The sequence below is a fragment of the Balaenoptera borealis genome (genome assembly GCF_965194805.1).
Source record: "Balaenoptera borealis genome assembly, chromosome: 3".
Taxonomy (NCBI): Eukaryota; Metazoa; Chordata; class Mammalia; order Artiodactyla; family Balaenopteridae; genus Balaenoptera; species Balaenoptera borealis.
Window position 1 is genome coordinate 59338593 of NC_138866.1, and position 22889 is coordinate 59361481.

Genomic DNA, 22889 nt, shown 5'->3' on the forward strand with positions numbered 1-22889 from the left:
AAGGGATAATGAAAAACAACTTTATTGGACATTTAAGTAAGTATCTGAACATAGAAAACCCTAGTTTTTATTCCATATTTTCCTGGTTTTGAAGATATATGCAAAATGGGCAATGTCCTCTAAATGCAACTACCTACACATTACCCATGATGCTGAGTCTGGAGCATACTCATCTTGTAAATAGTGACTGCAGATTCCAAATACATCACTACTACATACTAGCTTATTGTTGCTTCTGGTTCTTTTTGCAGTTGCATTATCAAAATACAAGACTTGAAGAATTTTTTGAAACCTTTAAAGGCTCATCATTTTGTTGAAGAGAGGACAGCCATCTTCTTTGCTACCTAGTTGCAAAACATTTGTATTTTTAGTTTTATAAATGATCAACTCAAAGAATTTTTAATTTCTAGATTATCTATTTCCTTCTTATCTTTGTATACACAACTGCAACTAGCATTTGTGCACTTAAGAATCATATCAAGTAAATGTATCCATATAAACATCATAAAAGGTAAAAGAATACTATCATATGTGCTCTTAGCAAAATGAGATCATCCAGATGTTTGCTGCAAAATCTTGTGGAATGAAGTTATTCCTTTTGAATGAGTAAGTAGATGAGAATACCACATTTTCTTTTTGTCCTTAGAAATATATTGTTAACTCATTAATTCTTGAGTTTGAAAAATTCATTTAGGAGGTGGTCATCTAAAGATTCCTAGTTTAAGATTATTAGGGTCTAGAGTGCTGTTCTCTATCTCTGCATTAATCTTCTGAATTCTGAATTCTCAACTATATTCAATGAGAGCTAAAGCATAGTACAAAGATCTAGAAAGATGCTGCAGTACTTTGAGCATTGCAAAAAGAAATCTGAAGGATAATGCAATAGTGATGACTTACTTCACTATTTTATCATCTTAGGTAATTCTATCATTTTCCATTTTCTTATTATTTTAGTATATTTTGAAGCATGGTTTGGAACAATTAATGAGTAATGATGAAATAATTCCATGGATGATGAAGTAGGAGAATGTTGCAAGACATAGGAAAAATAAGATCAGTAAGATTCCATGATGTATCCTAGATTTACAAGAGTCCAAAAGACCCATATGACCACTGTAAATAGAGTAAGTTTTATCCTATTTTTTTTAAAAATAAGTTTTCTCTTTGTTTTTTGGAAGACCTTTAAGAAAGAATAAAAGTCATGAAAAAAATCAATCCTTACAAATAGTACTCCCAAAAGAGGAAATCTCAGAAAACTAAAGTTGGGTCTAATAGATCCTGATGATATGTACAAGGGTTAAACTCTTAAACTCATTCACCTTTAAACACATAAAGACATATGAATGAATTTGTTACCCATCATAGCATTTATTTCATTGTAATAGGAAACAAAAGCCTTTTGTTCAGCTGAAAACATAGGCATTATGACTTCTTAGACTTTATTGAGCTGGATGGCAAAGATCCCTTTCTGGGGACCATAAAATGAATGAAATTACCGAAGGTGCTATACTTTGGTGTATTCCTCACTGAATTCCAGGATCCCGGTGGATCCTCTCATCTATGTCTACTTACCCTACTCATTCCTAGATCTTGTTTCTTTTTGCGACTGTCCTTATTCCACCTTTATATCATTGTCTACAGCTATTTACTTGCTGTACTTTCAGCCAGGAATCCTTGTTAAGGTAGTATCCTGAGCCCACTTTATTTGCAGGCCTATACAGAATTTTGGCTTTTGATTCCCATTTCCTCTTCAGGATTGTATTAAAATTTGATAAGCAAACTCATACTCTTTTACCTTACAAAACAAGCTTAGAGGAAGTAAAATATATGTTTGCTGCATAACTTATTTCTTGTGACTATAAGCTTGGAAGAACAAAAAATTGATCTTTTTCTCTATTCCATAAAATGCTTATAGGGCTAAGCTTTGCAGGATTTTAGGTGTTGTCCTATCTGGAAATAATTCCGTGAGCAACCCCTCACTGAAGGGTGGGGTTGCCTGAGACCACCAAGCTCGAATGCCTTTCCAACCAGTTTCTGTCTGTCCTATTTTGCTCAGTTCTTTTCTTGGAAAGAGAGCAGAAAACACATCAAGATTAATCAGCCAAAGATTGTAGTGTGTGTGTATGTTTGTGTGTGTGTGTGTGTGTGTGTGTGTGTGTGTGTGTGTGTGTAGGGGGAGAGGTGGCAGAGGCAGTGTAGGAGGAAAGAGGTAAACTGACTAGGAATACATGAATAGTGTATAAATAGTATATAAATTCTTCCAGACCAGACATTTGGCTGTTTTGCCTACATCGTATCACAGCATCGCTACTGTGCCTGGCACAAAGTAGATAGATGTTCAGTAAATGTTTGTTGCACTAAGTGAAAGAACGAACTTCTCACTTTGCTTTTTCAGGGGCGATGCAGCCTGTGTTTCTTGGAATCAACCCGGGCCCTAGAGGAGAGGATGTCCTAGAGCAGGGGTCCCCAAGCCCCCACCCTCACCTGTCTGCGGCCTGTTAGGAACCCGGCTGCACAGCAGGAGGTGAGCAGCGCGGAGTAATGGACGCTTAATCCACCGCTCCCCATCGCTCCCATTACCGCTTGAACCATTACCCCTCCACCCCTGAAAAATTATCTTCCACAAAACCGGTCCCTCGTGCCAGAAAGTTTGGGGACCACTGTCCTAGAGGACACCTCCATTTCTCTCAGCAAGCTGAGGAGTCTGGCGACAGAAGGTCACACATCATGAGACCCGCGGGGAGTGGGATCCGCCATGGCTCCGGGGAGAGGGGACCGGAGCGCCATGGCACACCCCACCCTCGCGCTCCTGTTCCACCAGGTCCCGCGCCCCTCCCCGCCCCTCCTGAGTACCCCTGTTAGGTTTGTCATTGTCACCCCGCCCCTCCAGCTCTGGTACCCGCCTCTTCCCCTCCCTTTTCCCCTCCCCATCCCCTCCCCCCGCTCCGCCCTGGTCCCGCACCCTTCCCTTCAGTTCCCTGGCCCGGTCGCCCCGCCCCCAGAACCGTCCCCTCCCCCTCCCTCCCCCTCACGCCCCGCCCCTCCCCCCCCCCCCTTGACGTGGCAGAAGCGGCACCAGCCATGTTAGTCCCGCAGAGTTCTGCGCCGAGGCCGGGGGCGGGGCGGCGCCGGCCCTGATTGCGGTGCCACGGCTGCTCTGGCTCGGCGGAGAGGGCGGATTTTGTAAGGCAGAGGCTGCGACAGGCGCGGATCTCGTACGTGGTGGCTCTGTGGTAAGGATCCACTTCAGGGCTGCCTCCTCTCGGCTCCCTTGGGGGTCCGCGGGCGCTCAGTGGGAGGCGGGGGAGGGGCGGCTGTGCGGCGGCGGGTCCGCGGGCCGGGGTCTCAAGGGTGGTGCCTGCTCTGCCGTCTTGGTGCCCCGGGGCGGGCGGGGTGCGCCGGGGCTGCGACCCGGCCCGGCGGGGCTGCCTGGAACCCTGAACTTGTCACCCGCTCACCCACCACCCTCTGCTTAGTTCTGTCTGGGCCTGGGAACCTGGCCCCCTCACCCACCTGCCCTGTATCAGGTGCGAAAGATGGGAGTCGGGTGAAAAACAGCTGTTTGGGTATCTCCCCCAGCACCCCACCCTCCGCTCCCGGCCGATCTACCTTCCCCACCCCACCCCATCACCGCTTCTGGGTACTTTGACTTCTTGGTTCATTCCCTGCCTGAGCTGAGGAGCCCTAGACTTTGAACCGAGGTGACTTCGTCACCCGTAGTTCGGCCTTGGGGGTTAAAGGGGATAAGGAGAAAAGTGCCAGGTATAGCTAACACCTTGGGCCTTGATTACAAATAGACTTCAGTTATCAGATTAGGCCAGTTGTACCTACTTCATTCAGCCCTAAGTGTTTTCCCGTTTTGGTGGGAAGGGAAAAGTCATAGTAAATCTGCATGTAATCACTGGATTGAGTAAGTTGAATTCGTGTTTTCACGTGAACTTCTTCAACTTACACCCCTCAAAGTCGTGGATAACTAGCCAAGTTAAATTGGTTAAAAGAAGTTTTAGATTTAAATATAGATTTAAATATAAATGCGTGTTGTCTTCCTTCTCTCCCTTCTCCACTAGTCTAATGGACATCATTTTGGAAGTCCAGTCATTTTTAATTGGCTCAGAATTTTAGATTTAGAAGGGGTCTTGTAGTTTTCTAACCCAAACCCCTGATCTTACAGATGAGAAATTGAGGATCAGAGGGGTTAAGCTATTTTTCCAATATAATAAATCTAGTCATGGGAAGTAGTTGAAGACACTTCATTGAAGATTTTAGGACAGAAAAGTAGGAGAGGCACATGTAATTGTTAACAAATATATCTGATGGGAAGGAACTCAAATTTTACTTGCAATTTACAATGTTTTGCACTTAGTTATCTATAAATGGGCTAAAATCGGAATATTTAAAAACTTTTAATTATTACTGAATAGGTAAAGCCTTTTAAAATACTGTGCGCACATATCTGATGTTCTAGGTTAAAGTAACTTAATGCTTCTTTGCTTTTAGTTATACCATGAGAAAGTATTTAACTAAAGTAACTCCCAATGATTATAAGTTGTGCTGAAAAATGAGACATTTCTTTAGAATGGTCTTTTGTGTTTGTACCACTTAAAAAAAAATATAGCGACTAGTATATTAAGTGTGCATCCTAATATAGTGTTTGAATCGTATTTATTTAGTTTTATGCTTTTAGACAAACATAATATCAGGGGAGAGAATGCTTATCAAATAATGCCATTTTATAAAAAGCTGGTTTGTAAAAGGACTTTATTTCAGATATGCTATTGTTGAATATGGGACCAAACCTGGCAAAATTTGTACTAGAATGAGTGATTTTAAGATTGAGTAATTTCTCCCTTGGAAAGGTGAGGGAAGTTGGGGGGGGTGTTTTGCATGCCTATGTAATTGGACCAGTTAAGAAGAAACAGGTGGGACTTTTTCAAACCACTGCTGGAAAGTGAGAAGGTAAGAAATAAATGTGATTTAGTGAACAAATATGATCTTAGAGGAGAGAGACTGAGAGGAAAAAGAGTGAGGAAGAGGAGGGGAATTGTACTCAAATATCAGTCAGGTGATATTTAGTATGTCTCAATAAAAAGTAAGGATGGAGCTTCCCTGGTGTCACAGTGGTTGAGAATCTGCCTGCCAATGCAGGGGACACGGGTTCGAGCCCTGGTCTGGGAGGATCCCACATGCCGCGGAGCAACTAGGCCCGTGAGCCTCAATTACTGAGCCTGTGCGTCTGGAGCCTGTGCTCCGCAACAGGAGAGGCCACAATAGTGAGAGGCCCGCACACCGCGATGAAGAGTGGCCCCCGCTTGCCGCAACTAGAGAAAGCCCTCTCACAGAAAGGAAGACCCAACACAGCCATAAATAAATAAATAAATAGATAAAATTAAAAAAAAAAAAAAAGTAAGGATGTGGAGTTACAGTCCAGGTTTTGTTACCTGTTGTAGAAACTTAAATCTGGCTGTTGCCTGTGTGTAGATGTCTTCATGCTAAGTTTCATAGAGCCTTTCTCTACTAGGCTCCCAGATTTTGAATTAAGCCCTAGAGTCCTAAGGAGGTGATTCTCAAGACCTTATTATACTCTTTTTTTGTTTTTTTTTTTGAAGAATGGATGCACTTATAAATTTATTTATTTTACTTATTTATTTTTGGCTGCATTGGGTCTTCGTTGCTGCGCGGGCTTTCTCTAGTTGCGGCAAGCGGGGCCTGCTCTTCGTTGCGGTGCACAGGCTTCTTATTGCAGTGGCTTCTCTTGTTGTGGAGCATGGGCTCTAAGCACATGGGCTTCAGTAGTTGCAGCACGCGTACTCAGTAGTTGTGGCTCACAGGCACGGCCTGTGGGATCTTCCTGGATCAGGGCTTGAACCCGTGTCCCCTGAATTGGCAGGAGGATTCTTAACCACTGCACCACCAGGGAAGTCCCAAGAACTCTTTATACTCTTAAGCATTATAAAGCGTATAATACTTAAGAGTATTATAAGATCCAGAAAAAAAAGAAAAACCTTAATAGAAGACAGGTAGATTTTTATATCTACTGCTTTGCAGTCTATTGTAATATGTTGTTTTGGTTGAATTGTGTGAAGGAAGTCTGGCTTCACATAGGTACATAGTTGGAAAAAGGAGAGAGAATATTAATAGCTTTTTCGTATTAAAAAATATGCATATTCTTTGATACTATACCCAAACTCGACAGTTTTAATTAAGAAATCAAGGGTTAATTGCAGTGTGGAGTCTGAAACCTTAAAAATGAACTTCTTGTACTTATTGCGTTATAACCCATTGGTCTATCCTACACTTTGAATGGATCATTTACCCATGCATGATTTTGTAACATAATGAACAGATCATTTGGGAGATCTTGCTTCACTGAATAATGTGTATCTTCCAAATGTTGGCATGTTTCATTACACAATATATAAAAAATCATATTATTATCACTACTGGTCTCATCAGCAAAATCTTTACATATTAGGAAGTTGTGAAGCTTATGGTATTAGATACAAGTTTTCAAAAATTTTAATTTTTTAATTTAAATTTGAGAAACCTCAGATTTTATCATTGGCAACAAATACTGTGAATGGTTTTGCAGGTGACAGGCTCACTTCATCCATTTTTAAGAAAATATATAACAAATACCTAAGTACTAGTTATATACTATTCTTGGAGAATTGAGAAAATAGTCACTCAAAACATTTTTTGTGTTTTGTCGTTCAAATGAACAACCCTGATTGGTTGAGTATATTTTAATAGTCTTTTGATGCTTTTTGGTGATGCATTTTAGATGTATCTCAGATTATAGATGCAATTAAGTAATAAACAGAAAACTTCATTTGCTTTATGTTCTGTAGAAATAATGGGAGGGATTGCATACTCCTAGAATTTACAGTCACATCTGTAGCATGGAAGCTGTTGCTAAAAACCATTTCTCTCCCAGAAGAGGTTGTTTCTCCTCTTATTGTTGCCTGTGTTAAAACTGAGGTTGGCATCTTCTAACTCCTCTCTGATTATCCCAGACCTTTGTTTTATCATTATCTTTCAACAGCCACTTTTTCTTGAAAGCTCATATTATCTTTCTCAAAGCTGTCTCCTGTATTTAGCTTTAAAATAATCTTTTCTAAACAAATCTAGATATCTTAGGATTTCTCTCTACCCTTTATCAGTCTCTGAAAAATACATGATCGCTTTTGAATAGCATAAAATTCCTTAGTTGTCTCTGAAATTCTGATAGGAAGAAATAGTGTTTAATTTTTATTTTATTATTATTATTTTTTTTTTTTTTAATTTTTATTTATTTATTTATTTATTTTATGGCTGTGTTGGGTCTTCGTTTCTGTGCGAGGACCTTCTCTAGTTGCGGCGAGCGGGGGCCACTCCTCATCGCGGTGCGCGGGCCTCTCACTATCGCGGCCTCTCTTGTTGCGGAGCACAGGCTCCAGACGCACAGGCTCAGTAACTGTGGCTCACGGGCCCAGTCGCTCCGCGGCATGTGGGATCTTCCAAGACCAGGGATCGAACCCGTGTCCCCTGCATTAGCAGGCAGACTCTCAACCACTGCGCCACCAGGGAAGCCCTATTTTATTATTTTTTAATTGCGATATAATTGACATATAACCTTTCTTTTAGAGAAGGGAAAGGTCTTAGCTGCTTAAGATACTTAAGATTTGTTAAGCCTCACTTTCTGTAATTTGTATTACTAAAATATATTTGGACATTTTTCTAAAATTAAAATTGTTATTGTATCTAATAATACCTTTTCTTCCCTTACTTATATTTTAGAATCAGTTCCTCATCCCATTGTTGTTCTTAGCTACTTCAGCATCCATGTTGCCTCTGTTGGCACCCTACCTTCATAATTCTTTGGTTCTTTATGCCATTCATCTCTCCCACAAGTCTTTTAGCCAGCCACATAGTACTTGAAATTCTATCTTCTCAGACCTTTAAATTTTACAATTTCCTTGCATCACTAACCACTGTTGCATTTTGAGAGCATGAGATAGATAGAACTGCTTCCCAGGTAGGAGAGCTGGCATCCTAGTCAGGAAGCTAAAGAATAACAAGATGGAGATGTCTCTTGACACTGGGCACTAACCAGAGTGGCATCTCCCTCTTCCAGTGGTAAAGTTAAATGATTATATTGAAATTATATATCTCAAATTAGAGTTTAAAATACTCTCTTAAGTTGGAATGTTAAAAGTATTCTGAACTAAGTTTCTGCAAGAGAGGTTAAATGATGCATGATAAAAAAAATTACCTGTCTAAAATAGAAGTACCTAGTTTTAGAAAAATATTTTTGTTTTGCACCCTTAAATATTCTCTTCTAGCAAGTTTAGTGGAAACTTACTACTTTCTGGGTAGAAAAGCATGTGAGTTTTAGAATTTAATGTTTTTGACAATCTATTTATTAGAATAATGTAACTCACAAGGCTGATACGGAAAACTTAGGATCTAGATTTTCCCCCATTTTTGCCTTAAATCAATAGGACATCTATTTTATTATTTATTATTTTTTGCCGTAGTTTTTTTTGAGAGTGAATAAAAAAGGATAAAATACCTCTCATTGGGCCTAATAGGCATTGGGTTCTGTAGAGCCATTCATTATTTTGTTTTAATTGTGATCATTGTTGTTTGCTAATTTTTTTTTGAGATAAATATTTTCATTTGGTTATGATTTCTAATGGATTAATATTGCTGGAAGTGGGAAAAACATACTTATTTTGAATTTTCTTAAGAGGATTTAAAAATATCCTTTAATTTTGTTACAGAAATAAGAATCAAGGTCTACAATGACAACCTATTTGGAATTCATCCAACAAAATGAAGAACGAGATGGAGTCCGATTTAGTTGGAATGTTTGGCCATCAAGTCGACTGGAAGCTACAAGAATGGTCGTTCCAGTAGCAGCCTTATTTACACCACTGAAGGAGAGACCAGATTTGCCACCCATTCAATATGAACCTGTTCTGTGTAGTAGGACCACTTGCCGTGCAGTTTTGAATCCTTTATGGTAATTAAAGTATATGGAAAAAACTAATGTGTCACTATGATTAAAAAAAAATGTAGTTTCTTTCTTGCTCATTTATATAAAAATGTCTTTGTTTTTGTTTATAGTTATTTTTTCAAATTAAGGTAGTCAGATCCAAAGAGCTATAAAATTTTAGGATCATGCTAGTTGTAGTGAGTTGATAAGAAACCAAATGCGAAGTTGTCACTGTGTAAACTGTTAGATTCTATCAGCATTCTCTAGATACTGATGCTGGCAATCATCCCATCTTGTGTCATTTGAAAAGTCATAGTTGAGTGGTATGGTGTTTGAAAAATGTTATGATTTCTTGTTACATAAGCCAGACTCTCAAGAATTAACTTTTATTCCTCTTTCTGCTCCCTCTCTCTCCACTCAGTCCACTAGCAAATCTGGTCGATTCCATCTCCAGAACCATCAGGATTCTGTCTCTTACTCTCTGCTAGAACATGGTACTTCAAAATATACCATCTTTTTCCTGGATGGTTTCATTATCCTCCTAACTGGTCTTCCTGTTTCCATTCTTGCTTTTCAGCAGTCTCTTCTCCACTCAGAAGCTAGAGTTTTACAAATGGATATCAGATTATTAAAATCGTTCAATAGCTACTTATTACACTGGAATGAAAAATCCATATCCCTTATCAAGACCTATAAAGCCCTATATGATCTATCCTCTGTGTATTTCTGCCTTAATCTTGTATCACCCATTTTCTTTATTTTCATCTGCATTATACCTTACCCTCTCTCTTATCCTTGGATATACCTAACTTACTTCTACCACAGACTTTGTGCAATAGCTATAGGTGCTGCCTGGATTGCTTTGCCCCCAGATTTTCCTATGACTGGTTTCTTTTCAATTCGATTACATGTCAGTTGTTTATTTTTTTATTTTTTATTTTTTTGGCTGCGTTTGGGTCTTCGTTGCCGCGCGCGGGCTTTCTCTAGTTGCGGCGAGAGGGCTCTTTGTTGTGGTGCGCAGGCTTCTCATTACTGTGGCTTCTCTTGTTGTGGCACGCGGGCCCTGGGGCGTGCGGGCTTTAGTAGTTGTGGCTCACGGGCTCTAGAGCACAGGCTCAGTAGCTGTGGCGCACGGGCTTAGTTGCTCCGCGGCATGTGGGATCTTTCCAAACCAGGGATCGAACCCATGACCCCTGCATTGGCAGGCGGGTTCTTAACCACTGCGCCACAAGGGAAGTCCCTCAGTTGTTTATTAATGAAGGCTTTCCTTTAAAGTAGCCCTCCCAAATACATTCTCATATCCTGCTTTGTAATCTTTAATCTTTATTATCACTATCTAAAAGTATCTTCTGTGATATATATCACAGATATAAACTCTGTGATAGCAGGGACCTTTGATCTTGTTTACTTCTTTATCATCAGCACCTAGAATAATGGCATTCAATAAATATATTTTTATTGAATAAATGCTTTCTAGATCTGAGTTTAGAAGTTACTGAGCCATTTGGAGAAAAAAAAATAGGATTATCTTAATTTTATTGTTGATATTTGTGATATATTAAAAGTTACAATATATTCATTTTGGTGAACTTGTATGTGTTAAAAGTATGAATTAAATAATGGCAACACCTAAAAATATATGGCTTTTAAAGATTGCTTTGATATCAACTTGAATGTATTCATTTTCAGAAAGAAATTAATTTTATTGAAATTAGGATTATTGTACAATTTAACTGAACCATGAGCTATTGTATCTTTTCTTAAAACAGTCAAGTGGATTATCGAGCAAAACTCTGGGCTTGCAACTTTTGTTATCAAAGGAATCAGGTAAGAAAACCCCTGTTGCATATGTTAATGCTATAATACTGCTCTAAATATGCAGAAAGATGCATATTTAAAAATAAAGATGAAATAACTTTATATATGATGAAACTATCCTTTTTAATAATTAAATGATCAGGAAATAATTATTTTCAGTTTAAAATTTCATTACTCACAAATAATTTGTTAAAATGTTTTGTTTTTTTCTACCTGCAGTTTCCACCTACTTATGCTGGTATATCTGAACTGAATCAACCTGCTGAACTTTTACCTCAGTTTTCTAGCATTGAATATGTAGTTCTGGTAAGAACGTAAGAGTAACTCTTTAAGAAATTTAAAATATCCAGTAATTTATACCAAAATAACTGTTAAATTGAGCTGACTTAAAAGGCATCATTCTTGATTCTTACATTGAATTGATTGAGAATTTCAAAGGTAAGAACTGTCAAGGTCAGTTTGAGTAAGGTAATTTCTGTTGTAGTTATTTGAAAGGTGGCCAAGGTACTGGGTGGGGTGGTGTGGTTTGCTATACCAAATAGATCAATAAACAGTAAAGTATCAATTTTGCTTTGTAGATGGAAGGTCAATTACCAATACTTGGTCAGTATGATGCTAGAGCCTAATGATATATTCCCAAGTCTAATAATGAAATTACTCTTGCATTGGCCCTTGTTAAGAAAATCATTTTTCTTCCCTTTCTCAACAGCTTTACATAGTTATTTACATATTTAAGTATTAAGGTAATATTTTTTATGAATGTTGTAGAGAAACCAGAATATGGTTCACTGAGCCAGTCAGTAATTTGTCCACTCTGGCTAGTTTCCAGTTCTCTTATAATCCAATTCAGGGTTAGATAATTATTTTATAAAAATCACCTAATTTTGCTTTTAAGCTTTATGGTTACTATTTTCTTATTTTAAAAGAAATAAATGCTTGTTATAAGAAATGAAACCTCATGCAGTTAAGTAAAATTGAAAGTGAAAATCTCCTTCACGTAACTATGAATAATGTTTTTAAACTGAATTTTTCACTTGATGATGTCTTGGATATCTCTCCATGCATATATAACCTGTTTCATTTCTGAAATGGCTTTATTAGGATTCCATTGTGTAAATGTATTGTAAATTATTTAATTAGTCCTCTGCTGATTATCCTGTGTATTGTGCTGAAGTGTTAATACTTTTAAAACATTTTTTTTTATCGCACCATTTTTTAAAAGCGTGGTCCTCAGATGCCTTTGATATTCCTCTATGTGGTTGATACTTGCATGGAAGATGAAGACTTACAAGCCCTGAAAGAATCTATGCAGATGTCATTAAGTCTTTTACCACCTACAGCTTTGGTTGGCCTAATTACTTTTGGGAGAATGGTGCAGGTTCATGAACTTGGATGTGAGGGCATTTCAAAAAGCTATGTCTTCAGAGGAACAAAAGATCTGTCTGCCAAACAACTCCAGGTAAACAACAAGAATGGTAGTTTTAGCCTGTTTGTGCACATCACTCTATGTATGTCTATAAATGCCTTCTATATATAAGTTTCTAGAAAATATTATGAATGACTAATATAATTGTATTATAACAAAGCCTTTAGTGTTGGCCTCAGTGTTCTTTCATTTGCCTTAAATTTTTATCGTAGAGATTGAAGACCCTTCACTTTTGAAGTATTTTTAAAATTTAGAGTGAAACTGAAGCTATTTTACTAGAGATTTGAAGGGCTTATAGAAGAGTCATGCTGAAGACTGAGAGAGGGCAACCACAGAATTTTAGCTTTTGTTTCTTTACATCTCACTTAGGAACTAAACACTTTGTGTTTGGCAAGGGGGCATATTTTAAGGCTTGAGAGTTAATAGGTGAACCATGAGTATATATATTTTTTCACACACTAGGACATTTTTATCTTTGGGGCAAATTGAAGCTTTGTCTTCCAAGGCAGGGAGTTATGTGTAACATACTAGGATCATCTTGGTGTATTTTTCAAAATCTTTTCCTGTCCAGAGATTTTGATAGATCCTAAGAGAGTGAGTGAATATGTGCTTCAACTGGAAGATAGTTGAGAGGGTAGAGACTTCATGTAAGTGTTTTGAAAAACTTTCTAAGTGATTCTTTTTTTAAAATTAAGTAATTAGTTAATTTTCGGCTGCGTTGGGTCTTCGTTGCTGTGCACAGACTTTCTCTAGTTGTGATGAGTGAGGGCTACTCTTCACTGCGGTGCGTGGGCTTCTCATTGCGGTGGCTTCTCTTGTTGCCGAGCACGGGCTCTAGGCGCACGGGCTTCAGTAGTTGTGGAATGTGGGCTCAGTAGTTGTGGCTCGCGGGCTCTAGAGTGCAGGCTCAGTAGTTGTGGCGCACGGGCTTAGTTGTTCCGCGGCATGTGGGATCATCCCGGACCAGGGATCAAACTCATGTTCCCTGCGTTGGCAGGTGGATTCTTTTTTTTTTTTTTAATAAATTTATTTATTTATTTATTTATTTTTGGCTGCGTTGGGTCTTCATTGCAGTGCGCAGGCTTCTCATTGCATTGGCTTCTCTTGTTGTGGAGCACGGGCTCTAGGCCTGTGGGCTCAGCAGTTGTGGCTCGTGGCTTTAGAGTGCAGGCTCAGTAGTTGTGGCTCATGGACTTAGTTGCTCCACGGCATGTGGGATCTTCCCGGACCAGGGCTCAAACCTGTGTCCCCTGCATTGGCAGGTGGATTCTTAACCACTGTGCCACCAGGGAAGTCCCTCTAAGTGATTCTTATACAACCCCCAGTTGAGAAATTACCCTGATTGGTAAGCCTGGTATAAAGTAGACAGATATGAAATCAGACTTTGGAGGCATCCAGGTAGCCGAAAATGAAAAAAGAAAAAAGATTTTGAGGATGACTAATTTGAAGCTTAGCAGACTGGGATAGTGGTGCTGCAGTTAACCGAGACAGGAAATACTGGAGGAATATGCAGGTTTGGAGGGGGAGGATAAATGAACAGTGAATATGATAGTGAATCATAGTAGTGACTAAGATTTGAAGAAGTGGGGAAAATTAGAGTCTGTGTTCTTTCAAGAGGTTTGTTTTTGAAGGTAGGGAAGGAGATAGTGTGAAAGTTTGAGAGAGAGAGGACCGAGTTAAAGAGGTTTACTTTAGGAGGGACACTTGAATGTGTTTATACACAAAAAGAAAGAGACTAAAGAGGGTGAGTGAAAGCAAGAGTGAGATGAGGAGAGGGAGGTTTCACAAAACATGACAGGGCTTCCTTCAGGAGCATAAGAAGCAGAGTACCTTGAAGGGGAGGATCACTTGTTTCCATGAGACAAGAGAGAGTGGGCAAGTTTTAACCTCTATGTACCTTAGTTTTTTCATGTGTAAAGGGAGATAATAATAGTATCTATCTTACAGGGCAGTCATGAAAATTAAATGGATTGTGCGTTTAGTAATCTTTATTTATTTATTTATTTATTTATTTTTATATTTATTCTTGTCTGTGTTGGGTCTTCGTTTCTGTGCGAGGGCTTTCTCCAGTTGCGGCAAGCGGGGACCCCTCTTCATTGCGGTGCACGGGCCTCTTCACTATCGTGGCCTCTCTTGTTGCGGAGCACAGGCTCCAGACGCGCAGGCTCAGTAATTGTGGCTCACGGGCCTAGTTGCTCCGCGGCATGTGGGATCTTCCCAGACCAGGGCCTGAACCCGTGTCGCCTGCATTAGAAGGCAGATTCTCAACCACTGTGCCACCAGGAAAGCCCGGATTGTGCTTTTAGATGTTTGCTATTACTGTTATTTTTAAACTGTAAATTTATTTAAAGTAGTTTATTTCTAGTTCTGACTGCAGAATACCTTTTACTTAAATTATGTAATACGTATGTAATACACAAAACATCTGCCTTTTTGAAACAATGAATGCATGCAAACTAAATTTTTTTCTCCATCAAAATGTTTTTATCTTCCTTCTCTACCCATCTTGTTGAAGAGAGCCTGGTCTTTGTTCCCCAAATAGTTCTGGATTCAAATCTTAAACTCTTCTAGTTGTGTGATCTTGGGCTGATCTCTTTGCTTGTTTTCTCCTCCTCTATGGAAAGGAATAAACAATACCTATTTTACCAGATTATTTTATTTTAATACTAAATGAAATGATGTAAGTGAGAACACTCAGTGTAGTATAAACTCTTTTAGGGCTTTTATAGCAAAATCTGGATTAATATCTTGCTTTGCTACTTACTAGTTTTGTAACCTTAGGCAAGTTACTTAGCCCTTCTGAGTGTCAGTTTTCATTTGCAAAGCAGGAATTTAAAAATCTACTTCATTATATTTTGTGAGGAAATAGTATATACAAAGAGTTTAGCACAGAATCTGGCACATAAGTTCTCAGTAAAAAGTTGCTGTTCCTTCTAGCAGTGTAGGAAATACTGCAGGATTGGTTCAATAATTTTTTTTTTTTTTTTGCAAATCTTTAGACTTTCTGATTTTCTGTTATATACTTTTATTCTATTACTTTATGACTAAGCATTTCTAGATTCAAGAAAATTTTAGTAAAATAACATTATTTTCATGTGTTTAGAGAGGAATTCTGCACACACCTAAAATTCAGAACAAAACTGGCAGTTTGGTTAGGCATTAAGTCAGAAAATTAAGAAGCATAGACGTACAAGGTGTGTGTACCTTATAAACCCCATTAATACAATTCCTTGTATCTCTCCTTTATATTTATTACAGTTGCAATTTTACACTTATTTAGCTAATGATTTAACTCTTGTCTGTTTCACCAGATATAAATTTCCATACGGTCAGGGACTATATATTTTTTTCAACATTAGATACCTGGCACATTGCGATATAGTTGCTGAAAGGAATGAATGAAGACAAGTTAAGAAATAGAGAAATTCAAGTTACACAGTAGCTTACTTTTACTTAATTAGAAATAAAGTATTTCTGAGCTAGTATCCCTCTTTTTTGCTCACATAGCACCTTGTACTTTGCTGTCTTACGATGATCATTTCATTGTATTACTGTTTACCTGACAGTCTCCCCAACTAGAACTTTTGCTTTCTGAGGGAAGAGACTTTGTGTTCTTTATTTTTGTGTTCCTAATGCCTACAGAAGCACCTTGCATGTCATAAATATTTGATACATCTTTGTAGGAGTAATTAAATGGATATCACAAAAATAATCTCTTTACAGGAAATGCTGGGGCTCTCTAAAGTACCAGTTACTCAAGCAACACGTGGTCCTCAGGTACAGCAGCCACCTCCTTCCAATAGGTAATAAATACGGCAAAGAGAATTTTACAATTCGTGTGGCTATTTTAAGCATCCTATATCCTTAACTTGAATGTAGGGATTCAGTGATACTATATTGTTAAATATTTTTAGGAATGTAAATATTGCATTAGTATACTTTTTAAAGAGTTGAGGTAGAATCACATCGCTGAAAAGGTTGGTTTTTCATTATTACAATGTAAGGAGTTTCTTTAGTTTTGATATACTTTTGATTTTCTAAGTTCAGAAAAACTTAATTTTTGTGGTTGAGGGCAGCCAAGCAAAAATAGTGCCCCCACAAGCTTTTCATTTTGCCTCCTTAGCCTTGTAGTAGCTTTTTCCACTAAACTTACTAATCAGAGGTGGTCTTACTAAAACTGAGTTGATGTATCTTCTCATAATTAATTCAGTAACCTTAAGACTTACTAGATTGGTAAATGGAAGATGCAGTCTCAAAGTAATACTTGGTTTGAGTGTTTTATTTATAGTAGCTGTACTCAGTGTGGTTCCTCACCAGTGGGCAACATCACCTGGGAACTTATTTGAAATGCAGATTTTTGGTCACCACCCCAGACCTACTGAAACAAAACTCTGGAACCAGCAATCTATGTTAAAAAAAGCCCTCCCACCAATTTTGATGTACACAAAAGTTTGAGAACCATTGGTCTACCGTGTATTCAAATTATTTTTCTCTATTTTTAAGAAAGCGGACAATTTGTTTCTTAAACCCTCACCCACAAACATTTATAAATGACTTTTTATTTAATTTTGTTTTGCAGATTCTTGCAGCCAGTACAGAAAATAGATATGAATCTCACAGATCTTCTGGGAGAACTGCAGCGAGACCCGTGGCCTGTACCACAGGGAAAGAGACCTTTGCGTTCCTCTGGGGTGGCACTTTCCATAGCTGTAGGACTACTTGAGGTAGTGACAATAGCTTTGTTTTGGAATGTAAATGTGTATGTGTGTGTATGGAATGATATGTACAAGATAATGTTGGGTGGAAAAATCAGGTCATAGGACAGCACATATGTGATTTTATTTAAAGTTTGATCTGTGGTATATCCTTTTGTGTATAGAGAGGCTTCTGGAACAATTACCCAATTGTTAACAGTGGTGGGTTAAGGAGAGTTTTACTTTTAAGTAGAATTTGAAAATTTTACACTTGACATATCTTAGCTTTGTAATTAGAAGAGTTTTTTAAAAAATGTTTTTTAAAATTTGAAATGTTATTAAATTTATAGACAAGCTGCAAAGGACTTTTTTTCTGAACTATTTGAGATTAAGTTGCTGAAGTGATGTTACCAACCCCTTGAATACTTTAGTTGTATTTCCTATAAACCAGGATATTCTCCTACATAACCATAATACAACTTTCAAAGTCAGGTTTTGAAATATATGATACATACACTGATGTACTGTACAATACATAACACTGATACATTACTACCATCTAATTCTCAAAACTCATTCAAGTTTCGCTGGTTATCTCAATAATTTCTTTTACTGAAAGGATTTAATTCAGAGGCATGTATGTAGTGGTTATGTCCGTTTAGTCTCCTTTAGTCTGGTGTAGGTCCTCAGCCTTTCCTTGACTTTCATGACCTTGGCACTTTGGAAGATTCAGGCCAGTATATAGAGTGTCTCTCAAATTAGGTTTGTCTTGATGTAGCCTCACAATTAGATTGAGGTCTTGCATCATTGGCAGGAATATCACAGAATTAATGGTCTTTTCTTATTGTATCCTCTCAGGTGGCACATGATTTTCATTTGCCCATTATTGATGATTATCACTTTGATCACTCATTAAGGCGTGTCTGCCAGGTTTCTCCACTGTAAAATTACTCTTATTTCCCCTCCTTTTGTGATTAATAAACATTAGATGGTGAGGATCTTTGAAACCATGCAAATATCCTATTCCTCATCAAACTTTCAATTTATTCATTTATTTATTAATATCACTGTGGATTCGTGGTTTCCTGTTTTTTACAGTGAGTTATCTGTTGCTATCATTTTTTATTCTTTTAACTTTCTACTTTGACATAATTCCAAACATATGGAAAAGTTACAAGAATGGTTCAAAGAATTCCTTTAAACCTTTCACCCAGATTCCTCAAGTGTTAACATTTTATTACATTTGTTTTATCCTTCTCTCTCCAGATATTTATATAGATAGTGTGCTCTCTCTATAAATATAGATGTAGCTATATATAGGTATCTATTTATATGTTACACACATATAAATTTTAAAAAGCCATTTGAAAGTCAGTTACAAACGTGATGTCCCTTTACTTCTAAGTTCTTTAGTGCGCATGTCTTAATTACATGAGAACATTCCTTTGTATAACCGCAGTTCATTTAACAATCATGAAATTAACATTGATATAACACTATTTTCTAATCTTTAAACTTTATTCAGATTTCACCAGTTATCCTAATAATACCGTGTATTGTATTCAATTGTTATGTCTCTTTGGTGTCCTTATTCTGGAACAGTTCCACAGTTTTTCTTTGTGTTTCATGACAATACTTTTTGGGTTTATCTGATCTTTAATCATGAGTAGATTGAGCTTATGCACTTTTGGCAGGAATATTGCAAAACTGATTTGTGTTCTGCTTATGCAACATATCAGGAAGTTTTATTACTACTGTTGTTACTTAGCTTTGATCACTTGGATAAGGTGGTTTCTGCCAGGTTTCTTCACTGTAGAGTTACATTATTTTCACTGTAGAGTTAAGTATCTAATGGGGAGATACCTTGTATATTCATCAAACTTTTACCCAATAGTTTTAGCATCCATTCATGATTCTTGCCTGGTCAATTATTATTGTGATGGGTGCTAAATAGTGACTTTCTAATTCCATAACTTCTTCTACATTTATTAGTTGGCTTTCTACTTGAGGAAGAGCATTCTGTTCTTCCCCATTTATATATTTATATTGGTGTGGATTCTTATTTCATCCAATGGATTATATTCCTTTACTGTCATTTTTTATTTTGATACTCAAATTGTCCCAGATTTGGCCAGTGGGAGCCCCTTCAAGCTGGCTCCTGGGTCCTTATTATATGTCATCATTGTCTGAACATTTGCTTGCTTTCTAGTACAATAAGATGTTCAAGGCTCATCTTACACCTGCCCTGGACCTGATATCAGCCATTTTGAAGCCCTGGTTTCTTTTAGCTTTGGTTCCACCAGGCAGATCTAGATGCTTCATGTGCTCACTGTTACTGGAATGTCATTGCTTGTATGTCCTAGCGGATGGAGCTAAGAAATATATGTATGTGCATACGTATATGTATGTATGTGTGTTTCTATAAATGTATATATACACACATACCTATATAATTAAGTATGTATGTGTGCATATATACACATATATCTAAGTACCCCTGCATACATCTATGTCTATCTCTATTAAAACCACAAACGCTATATATTAAAAACCAAGAGTTCTTTCAGATATATCCAATTCCAATTCAGTACCACAGGGTTTATTCTATCCTTCCCATATTTGTAACTCCCTTCTCTGACCACAGGAACCTGGTTCGGACTATTCAAAATATGTTTACTTATTTGCTCCGTCCTAGAATACACATAGAATAGTTTTAGAATTTCTAGCTCGGACCTCTGAAAAAGAAGCCTAGGAGTTAGCGCTCAGTATTTTTTAACATTCTGAGGATAAACAGGACAAAATATACTGTACTCAAAAGTGAACGGGGTTAGTTATCCACAACCTCCCTCCTCTTAGGGTGGTTATGTTTTTCATTTGGTGTACATTCTGTGCATTTCTTTTTTAAAAATCCCATTCTTGTTTTGCATGTGTATATATGCGTAGGGAAGCATTAACATGATTCCAAATCACAGTTGTACAAAAAGATATACTCAGAGTAGTCTCAGTCCCTTTGTTGGATGAAACTTGTCTTCTAATAAATTTCTTAAGACTTAAGGGTACAGAATTTCCTAACCTGTCGAATGTTTAAACTGCTTTTCTGTGGCCTTTTTATACTTGAAGGATAGCTTGGTTGGATATAAAAAGCCTTGGTTCTCACTTTCTTTCCTATAGTTTTTGAAAATGATGCTCCATTGTTTTCTTGCTTTGATGTTGTTTTTGAGAAGACTGATGCCAGCCTAATTCTCTTGCCCTTGTAAATTATTTGATCATTTGCTTGGAGTGTTACTAGTATGTCTTGTGGGTTAATTTTCTCTAGTGCCTGGTGATCCTTTTCTATATGTGTATTCAAATCTTTTGTTTCTATAAAGTTTTCTTGTATTACAGTTTTAAGTGTTAGTTTTTTCATTCTTTTGTTTATCTTCTTTAAGAACTCCAATTATACATAAATTGGATCTTTGCTTGTTTTGCATTTCAACCACTTTATCTCTGATCTTTTATTCTTATTTATTTCGTTTTCATGCTCTTGATTATTTTCTTGCTTTTCTTTAGTGCCCCTTAATAAGTTTTCATTTGAATCTGGCAGTTGTTCTATGCTGGCTACTAGCTTCCTTCTTCTTTCTTCCATGTACTTTTCCCCAAACTGCCCTTGCTTGTGTGAAGCCTTGCATGGGAGATAGCTCACTGGGACTTAGTGTTTATTATTATTTTTTTACTTATAAGTAACTTGAAGTTTGAATGCTTTTTGTGTTCTAGTTATGAAGGTGTGTGGTTTGTATACTTTAATTTGTTCTTGTTCTTTACTGATATTTCAGCTTTACATGACTGCTGTTACCTCAGCAGGATGATACCCAGTATGAAAACAGTATTTTTATTTGTTTATTAATCTAGTTTAAGAATGTTTTAGAAGTAATAAGTATACCTAATAAAAACATTCAAACAATATGCAAGGATGTATAAAAATGAAAAGTAAAAGGCCTTTTTCCTTGCTCTTGCCTAGATTTGTTAATCATGATTTTTAAAATTATCATCAAAGTATATCATTGACATTCTTTTCTGAAGCTATAATGTAGCTTGAAAATGCAGTGTGTATTTTTGTTCAATAACTGCTTATAGAAATTAGAAATAAAAGCATTTCAAATATATATAAATATTGTTAATTGTGGAATGGAGTGGTTATACACATAGAGAAGGAGATGTAATTCTTTGTCATTGCAGTTTTGCTGCTTGCTAGGGAATCTTTCATGTATTAAAGTCTTAGGATACCTTTAAATTTGTTTTTTCTAGATTCCCTGTTTCTTTTGGATTGTACTCAGTTCTTTTGTTTATTATAAATTTTCTGAGGTCTTGCATGTCTAAAAATGTTTTTTAATTTTTCCCTCTCACTTCATTTGTACTTTGGGTGGGCCATCTTCAATAGGATCTTTGAGCCATTCCTCGCTAGTATTCTAACAGATAGTTTATTGGATAATTTGATGTAGTCTCATTCTTAGTCCTTTTCAGGAAACTTATTTTTCCCACTGAACATTTTTAGAATGTTCTCTTTAATTTTAGAGTTCTGAAATTTCATTAGGCTGCGTTTAGGTTTGATTATTTTTTCATTAATTATGTTTGGTTTTTGGTAGGTCCTTTCATTCTGAAGACTCCTGTCATTCTTCAGCTTACTTTATTTTTTTCTTTTTTATTCTATATTCATTAGATTGATGCTGCACTTCTGCATTTCTTCATATCTTTATTTTTTTCCTCATATTTTCCTTCTTTGCTCCTATTTCTTGGAGGTTTCTTCAAGTTTATTTTCCATATCTCTAACTTGGTCTTCAGACATGCTTTTTAGCCCATTCGTTGAGGTATTTTTACTTTTGCCATGATTTTAATTCTAGAAACTCTTGAGAGTTGTCATATTTGTTTTGATATTCATTGTAACATGTGTTCTGTTCTGTATCTTTCAGCCCCCAATTTCTATGCTGAGAACCTTCTCTGGGAAGATTGCCTACTTTTCTCAGAGAGCTGTTCTTAGGAATTGCTAAAATCTGTTGTCATTAGCTGCTGTTTCTGGAGCTGACTGCACTTCTTTGGCCCATTGCTGCTTTTTGTGTTTTTTTGACTCTAAATGTGGAGTTTTTAAGATATTCCCTTGGGAAGATCTGGCTTACTTTTGGAATATATATATGTATATATATTTTTTAAATTATATATAATATATATATTTAAAATTCTTTTGTCAATCCAGTACAATCTGTTGTTTGGATTCCTCAAAATTTCTAGTCTGCTGATAATACTCTTTCTTATTTATTTTTTAAACAGTACCATTTATATCATTTCACTGGCACCTTGGGAAGAAGGGGGAGGTAGACTGAAGTACTCAATCCATCAGTTTGAATTAGAAATATAAGTTGTGCATGTATTTTAAGCATAGAAGACAAAAATAACAACCAAACAGAAAAAGATACCCTCTTTTCTTCTTCTTTCCCTACTCTTCCCTGTCTAGTACTAGTTAAGCAGGAGGAACATCCTTGCTTATAGGGATCAGGTTTATAGATTATTTTAAAATTAGGAAGGCATTGCTATTAGAATAGGATTTCAAAAGAAAGATATTCACACAAACATCTTGTTTTTAAATTTTGTTTTAAACATTTGATTATTCTTGGAAAATGTATGCTTTCCTGTTTTCTAGAAAGAATATATCAAAATTCACTATCATAAATGTATATCCATATGTTTTCCTTTAAACTCTTCTCATGAGTTACTTTTTCCTGATAGTGTACTTTTCCCAACACTGGTGCTCGTATCATGATGTTCATTGGTGGTCCGGCCACTCAGGGGCCTGGAATGGTGGTTGGAGATGAATTGAAGACGCCCATAAGATCATGGCATGACATTGAAAAAGACAATGCCAAATATGTTAAAAAAGGAACAAAGGTAATTTTGGTTTTTAAGTCTTTTTGCCTTATTAGAAAAATTCATTTGATGGAAGAGG

The 22889-nt window shown here is 37.0% G+C and overlaps 1 protein-coding gene across 2 annotated transcripts in view; it reads left to right on the top strand.

Moving 5' to 3' along the window:
- Positions 1-3067: 3067 nt before the first annotated feature.
- Positions 3068-22889, top strand: part of SEC23A (SEC23 homolog A, COPII coat complex component) — a 61763-nt gene continuing 41941 nt past the window's right edge. For both annotated transcript variants that reach the window (XR_014242308.1, XM_082384110.1), the window contains exons 1-8: positions 3068-3233; positions 8763-9004; positions 10747-10804; positions 11015-11101; positions 12018-12254; positions 15945-16024; positions 16801-16945; positions 22673-22831. Coding sequence is in view for 1 of the 2 variants with exons in the window: in XM_082384110.1 (XP_082240236.1) it covers positions 8784-9004; positions 10747-10804; positions 11015-11101; positions 12018-12254; positions 15945-16024; positions 16801-16945; positions 22673-22831 (987 nt within the window). In the remaining variant the exon portion in view is untranslated. The remainder of the gene's footprint in view (positions 3234-8762; positions 9005-10746; positions 10805-11014; positions 11102-12017; positions 12255-15944; positions 16025-16800; positions 16946-22672; positions 22832-22889) is intronic.